The sequence below is a fragment of the Aulostomus chinensis genome, chromosome 10, assembly GCF_037954235.1.
Source record: "Aulostomus chinensis isolate RoL2024-O1b breed Wild chromosome 10, RoL_Achi_v1.0, whole genome shotgun sequence".
Classification (NCBI taxonomy): domain Eukaryota; kingdom Metazoa; phylum Chordata; class Actinopteri; order Syngnathiformes; family Aulostomidae; genus Aulostomus; species Aulostomus chinensis.
In genome coordinates this window covers 7,243,976-7,251,334 of record NC_141329.1, presented here as the reverse complement: position 1 = coordinate 7,251,334, position 7,359 = coordinate 7,243,976, and the positions used below count along the sequence as shown (strand labels likewise).

The 7,359-nt window shown below is 44.1% G+C and overlaps 1 protein-coding gene across 1 annotated transcript in view; it reads left to right on the top strand.

Moving 5' to 3' along the window:
- The first annotated feature begins 948 nt into the window (after positions 1-948).
- Positions 949-7,359, top strand: part of limk1a (LIM domain kinase 1a) — a 39,789-nt gene continuing 33,378 nt past the window's right edge. Inside the window, exons 1-2 of the mRNA XM_086215833.1 lie at positions 949-1,169; positions 3,323-3,422. Of these exons, the coding sequence (XP_086071959.1) occupies positions 1,112-1,169; positions 3,323-3,422 (158 nt within the window). The 5' untranslated portion in view covers positions 949-1,111. The remainder of the gene's footprint in view (positions 1,170-3,322; positions 3,423-7,359) is intronic.

Below are 7,359 nucleotides of genomic sequence, written 5' to 3'. Positions count from 1 at the left end.
AAAGACCCTGTGTCCTTCTTTTTGTTTTATCTAGGTATTTCACTCCAGGTGTGTTAAAGTCATGACCTTAGTGGAAGAATCAGGACCCATGGGTCTATGATCAGACATAGTTGGAGAGAAGTCTCTTTCCCCGCCCCTTTTCAGAATTTGCATAGCTGAGCTAGCACATAGCTGATGCTATTATGAGCTATGACACAGATGATTAATAACCTTAGGTTAACTCTTCCACATTACCAAATGGTTGAGCTACTCAGATCAGTCAGATATCTGATAAGTTGTGTTGCAGCTGATCCAGCATCCTTTACACTACAGATGTTACATGCACAGATGTTCTTTCGTTTGCACCTTGTATCCAGCATCTCCAGTTAAAAGTAAGGATATGTATAATTTTAATGCACTAAATGAAGTTCGTTCACGAGTCCAGTTCCAGTTTTGGAGGACAAGTTTGGGTTAAGTCTCATGTCAAACGTGTGTGACTCACGTCCAGGTCCCAGACTGGAGTCCTCATCTCTGTGTGAGTGAACCACAAGAGTGATGTTCCGTCGTCTCAGGAACTAATGGAAAAAAAGTCAGGCTGTTGTCTGCTGAGATGAGCTCACGCACTCACAAACCCACAGAAGTGACATTATACTTTAATCCCCTGCTTCATGTACAACAGCCTCACTGTTGAATTGCATTATTAGTATATGTGCAGTAATCGAGTGGGGTAATGTTTGACCGTGAGTGTTTATACTTTGACTCAAATACTTAGGTTGTGTACGTTGTCCACTTCTACTTGAGGAAGTTCCACGTTAAAGGAAAATTACAGACTGTTATGATTATTAAATCCTCGGTGGCGTTTCCTGCTGCACCACCTTCCTCCTCCTCCCCTTCCCGCCCAGCTCAGAGCCGTCAGCAGTGTCGCTGGTTGGCCAACCCCAGCCTCCTCTGCCCGGCCGAGCAGCTCCATTGGTCAGCTGCTGTCTTGAATGAAGCGCCGCAGAAACGTGCTGTGTGGGCCGCCGCAGGGAGCGACCAAGCCGCAGCAACACGACCGCCAGGCAGAGGTGGTCGGACCCCGGTGATCTGTCGAGCAGTGGCGGCTGGCTCTCTCCCGGAGCTCGGAGAGTGAATGAGGTTGATGCTGCTCTGCTGCACCTGGAAGGACGAACGCATGGGAGAGGAGGAAGGTAAGGAGGAGCCGTGGGGTGTTGGGAGCTGCGGGCGGCGTACGGCGGCGGGGCGGGAGGTGCAGAGACGGCGGAAGATGCTCACCCATAAATAAGATGTATGACACTGTTTCCTTGCTGTGGGTGTAGTTTCTGGACCGCAAGCAAGGGTGTGAAATCGAGTTACCTGCAGGGAGCTGCAGATTTTGCTTCAAACGAAGCCATGTTGTCTCCCCGGAATGTTTGCATGCAGTGTTCCTGCTCACTCTGCATCTGCATCCATTACCCCTGCACAGTTGAAGTTGAAAAAGCGACGCCGTAAGGTGGCGAAGAACGCACACATCCGCGGAAGTTACAGACGAAACGAATAAGTTCAAGAACAACAAAAAGCCTGTTCTAACTGCACCACCTTTCAAGTCCCATGTAGGTCAAAGCCTAAATGACCTCTCCTCATCTGCGCCCCAGTGGGTCAACATTCATGATGGCAACCTAAAATAAGACATCGGAACCAATTCTACACTAAGAAGACACGTTAAAGTAACACATTACTACAACACAAAGTTATGCTAATTTCTTTGGACTAGCCATTTTTTTCTGCTGTATTTTTTAAGTTGCTGTGTTATTATTCCTTTGTTAGAACTGGGAACAGCTGTTAAACATTTGCAGCGAACTTAAGCATAAAGATTGGAACTATTTCTCTGGGATAATACAGTTAGTGTGTGTGTGAAGGGTTCACACACACCATCAGCTGTCACTCAGGTTCACTGAACCTCATTGTGATGACTCACTTTGCCTTGCAGTGGCATCCCAAGGAAAAATGCTGCAATTCAGTGTGTGTGTGTGGTTTTGATACATATTCTGTTAAAAACACTATAAACCAAAAGCATTTCCAACATGTGAGTTTGGGTGTGTGCAGGCGAGTCATTTTAAATGTAGAAAGTATTAACTTAGATTATGTTTGTTACATCAGGCTCACTTCCTGTAAGCACTAGGTGGCGCGTTGCGTATGATTTATATTTAGCTTGTAGTTGTCTTCAAACCACGACTCTCATCCACTGGTGAACTTTGGAGAAGTTCGGACGATGTAGAGTGTAGCTTCAACAGTGTCTTGTAAAATTGGGCCACATCGTCACGGTAACACCGTTCAACGAAAACTCAGATTTCACAGTGACCCATCAGTGTATCCGTGAGTTGTTTCCAATCAGGTTTGTGATGGATCTGGTCGACCCACTAGGAGGAGTTCATCTCAGTGTAGAGTGAAAACAAACAAAGATGTAAGTGAAGATTTAAACTACTAAGATAAATGAACAAGTACGGACTGTTGTTCACTCTTTGACAGTCAGATGCTATCATTGTGGTCGAAGTGCACTTTACTGGCTGAGATGTTTGTTACTTTGCATCTCGGTGCAGCGGCTCCTCCCGCCCTTCTACCTCCATCATGAAAGAGGTTGTGTGATGTGCTTTAATGCAAAGTAACTGTAACATGCACTTTGTACATGTGTAACGTCTTGTCGATTGATGCAGTTGCCTCCACAGCCCTCCCAACCGAGACAAGCATCAGCATCTGTTCAAGTACGAGTCTGAATAAACTGTCCCAAGTCAGCTAATTGCTTTCTCTGTCAGACTCTAATCATAATGAGTGTTTTCCTCATTACTGTTGAAGAAGAGGATTTGTGGTTTGCAGCTAATGGATTTTTCTCACAAGAAGCAAGAACAATCTTGAACTCCAGTTGCTCTGATGTGCGTTCGTGGCACTTTTTTAGCATCAAAGCACTGGCAATGTGAAAGTGTGGACAGTGCCAAACAGGAAAAGTCAAGTAGGGGATCACACAAAATATCAAAACCAAGTTCCAAAGATGTTTGGCTTGACTGAAGTGGCTGGCTTCTTCTTAGCTTAACAAGAGACTTCATGGAAATGTGTTACATTTGTTGTGTGATTACATTAGAAGCTGCAGATTTGTATTACATTTGCTAATAGTTATCAATTTTATTTAGATGACTTTGGAAACAATCTGATTCAGTTGGTCCAAATATTTTTCTTCACATATCTCAGCAATACTGTGATACTCCTATGGTTCTCACTGTATCAATGAATTAATTACTGATTATTATCAATACTACAACCTTGACGACTGTGATATGCTTGTGTGTGTGTTACTCTTATTTTGTTCTAGCCGGGGGGAGTTTGCCCGTCTGCGCGGGGTGCAAACAGAGGATCTACGATGAACAGTATCTGCAGGCCCTCAACACTGACTGGCACACTGTCTGCTTCAGGTACAGCAGCCGCCTCAACACGTAAATGTCATGGGAAGGTGCTCGGGCTCAAACGGATAAGTAAATTAATAATTTAGTTGCTTTTGTTATTTCTTATAAAGTGGAACCGTATTTTTCCCCTCATTCTGCAGTTATCAGTATTTTTATCTGAAACTATCTGCTACTATCTGTGTGTGTGTGTGTGTGTGTGTGTGTGTGTGTGTGGGTGCTAAACACATCTTGAATCACTCAGGCAGGAGATAGCTTGTTTCAGTGCAATTTGCAAACATGATGCATAACCCATCTCCTGTGACTCTCGGGGTGCTTTCTTGACAAACGTACACAAAAGTCAACGCCCTCATACACACGCTCAGTTTAGCATCAGCCACTCCAAAGCTACTGCCTTGCTTTACATTTCCACACGTTACTCATCCCTGTCAAGCTGTCGTTGCCGTCACGATGAGTTGCTTTTGTTTGAGGAGAAGAAAGGGCAGTTTTGTGTTTCAGCCTACATGAGCCGGCGCTAGAAAGGTTGATACATGTCAAGTCGCTGACACTTTAAATTTGAATCATGTGGATTTAATCTGTCTTATTTGGAGAGAGACAGTGAACAATGTGTCTTGTCTCAGTTCTCGGGTAAAGCATACTGCAGCTCTACGTGTGTGTTATTCAAGTCTCTGAGCCAGCATTGACACAAGGCATTAGTTTTAATTCTGATGTCTATATTCATGATCATATGTGAATAATTCCTGCCTTTCTTGACATTTTGAGTAACGTGACAAGCTCTCTACCTCATGTTAGTGAACATCATCACAATGGAGGAGGCTTCTGTTTCAGTCCTATCTGGACTGTCTTTACAGTATTTTCTGTTTTTTTGGTTTTAGTTTGGATACTTTGTTTGTACCTTTTACTTTTTTTTTTTAACAATAAATCTTCACAACCCCGCCTCTCGCCCGTTGACGCTGGGATAGGCTCCAGCCCCCCCGCGACCCTTAATGTTGGAATAAGCGGAAGACAATGGATGGATGGATGGATCTTCACAACCATGACTGATTTACCTGCTGCTCACTCTCTCCTCCATTCACATCATCCATCAAAACAGCGTTCAGTTGCAAGCATGAGTCACCTGCACTGGGGTCACAAAACAATCCGTCCTCTACCTCTGTCCACAGGTTTTCCTCCCTTTTTACTTTCTACTTTCCTGTGGTCATAATTCCTACAGCCACAAGCTGGCATCAGTCACTTATACGTGATTAGAGGTCGCTTTGTCACGATGTCTCTGCTCGTTCCACCTTTCGATCCTGGACAGCTGATATTTACCCATAATCCAGTTCTGTTGATCGCACAGCCAGAGTCTGCTTATTACATACCTCTTCTTAGTCAGGTTATAAAAATCAAACTTCAGCGTTTCATCACTGCACCAGCAGTGAGGCTGCACGCCATCTAAAAATGTAGGTCTTCTCTCCTCCAACAATAACCAGCTGTCAAACTTGAAATGAACGTACATGGGAACTTGTTTCTCTGAAAAAAAACAACAACAACTCCCAACAGGGGTAGATATAATCTAGTCCTCTGCATCGTTTTAAGGCGAAGCTGCTTCGTCAGTTTCCTCTCTTCACAGCACATTCAGGTAGAAATGATCAGGCTTCGTCATCACTTCTACTTTCACCATATAAGCCGGTTGGCAGATTGACTGTCGCCGTGGGGAAAACTTGCGTCTCAGTGTGTCATTAATGATTTCCGTGGGCAGGATGTCTGAATGGGTAATCTGAGGAGCACTGGTTTTGTGTGTGTGTGATACAGATGGTTGCATCTGGCTGTCTCACAGGGGATAATGGATTACTGTAGGTAACAGTGGGGGGCTTTTATGTATGTGAACTCCTTTTCACTATTTATACTCTGCACTGCTTTGCATCTTTCTGTGACTGCACCATCATTAGGTGTGAAGTCTGTGCAGCCGCTGATGCAAACCTGGTCGTCTTGGCAGCTGCCTCGCACTCCTTTTGAGGTGTCAGATATCAGCCCGCAGCTTCTACCCACTTTTTCGTAACACAACACTCATCACAACTCTTGGATTAGTGGGGGTATAGCCTTGTGATTTACTAAGTCTTTTTAGAAAAGACTTGTCGTCTCCTAGAAATTGTGGCAGTGTTTCCCCGTGAAGTGCCTCGTGTCTTGACTTTAGAGGGAATTCGTATTCTGACACAGATCCAAATCCGCAGAGGAAGCAGGATTGTCATGGAAAAGCAGGATTTAGCTTGGCTAGTCAGACAAGACTTCTGTGGAAAATTGACTCGTGGGAGCTTAAATCCACCCCCCCCCCCCCCAAAAAAAAAAACCCGTCTTGAATGGGACTGACCAGCTACAGGGACCAGTGATGTGACAGTTCCTTACCCGGGTAAAGAGGAAGTAGAGATGAGAGGAGAAGAGGGGAATGCAAAAATGAAAGTGTTTTATTCTGAGATTGAAGTCCCTTGGGTGGAGGAAAAAAATGGCTCCTTTGAAAACAGCTGCTGTAGGTTTCATGGGAAAATGCAGCAGGGTTCTGTTTGTCTGACTTCTGTTTGTGTGCACCCAATGAAAAAGCTCACGGGAAACTTGGACTTCGTTCTCTTTATCAGGAATGCAGCCGTACTAATGTATTCCTCCTTGTTCATTACCAACTTGGCTTTTATTGATCTGTTTTATGACTGGCTAATCCAGCCTGCGAGAGCTGTGTGAGAAAGGTCTGCATGTCCCACACAGTCTCATCATCTCACTCCTGCAACTCTTTTGCCAGTTTCCCACAAATACTAACTGGAACCCAGTTTGGAAGATATTTTAGTGATTCGCTGTGGTACTAGCGTGGCGTTCATGGGAATTTAACGAGCTGCATATAAAAACGGATTAAATCGCTGTTGTTTTGTAATAAAACTGGGCAGTGACAAAGAAACACACTCACACAGAGCTGCAGTCAACTGGCCTCAGAAGTGTTATAGTAATAAATTCACACAGATGACAGCTGCACAGATGGTGACCAGTATTCAGTATTCAAAATTCTCTTCACATAAAGAATAGATAGATGATTATTATTTTGGCCTTTATCGTAACCGTAAAGACGCCCAGCACGAGAAAATAATTCATTGAGGAGAATTCCGTTCAGAAAAATGGAACAGAGATGTTGTCTTCTACGATGAGACTCAGCCATCTATCCAGCTTTGGCTTCTGGTTCAAAGTCCAGGGAAGCAGTCCCACGGTATGACCCCACGCGTCCCTTTTTCCAGTCTTCGTTAACCAACTCAGTGCATTCTGAAGTCAGACGCCAGCCGCCCCCCTGAGAGAAGCAAACCCTGCTTGTTTTCCTAATCTCATCCTTTATGCCATGACCCACATTTCTTGACCGTAGGTGAGAGTTTGATGGATCGAGAGCTTTGGCCTCTGGATCAGATTTCACTCTGTGTCACCCCCTTCAGGACATTATGTAACTGGGAAAAAAAGATAAGACTTCCCAAAGGAGGCAAATTGTAGAATGATCCAAAATATTTGTTGTAAAAAAATACCAAAAAAACAAAAACATGATTCACAGTTTACAGATGGAACTGCTGCTTCCACTATCACTGACTGTACTTCCTAAAAATGTTTTTCCTGTGTATGAGGAACTGTTACAAGCATTTTGGTTTCCCTCAATTTCTATTGAGACACCTGCATAGAATAACAGCTGGTGGTGCATCTACAGAAGAGCCCAGCGAGAGCTTCAATGGCAGATTGCTGCCAAACGGAAGAAAAGCGATATGTCCTTGTAATGACTGTAGAAGAAGTAGAAACAATGGCAATAACACGTTTTCATTCGCTGTGTCACATTTCATGCGATATCCCCGTCAGTTCTGAACTGCGACCAACACTTCACTGAGTTGCACGTCATTATTTGTCATTTATTAATGTGTTAAATCTGAAGAGGTGGCGAGGACTCACACTAAAA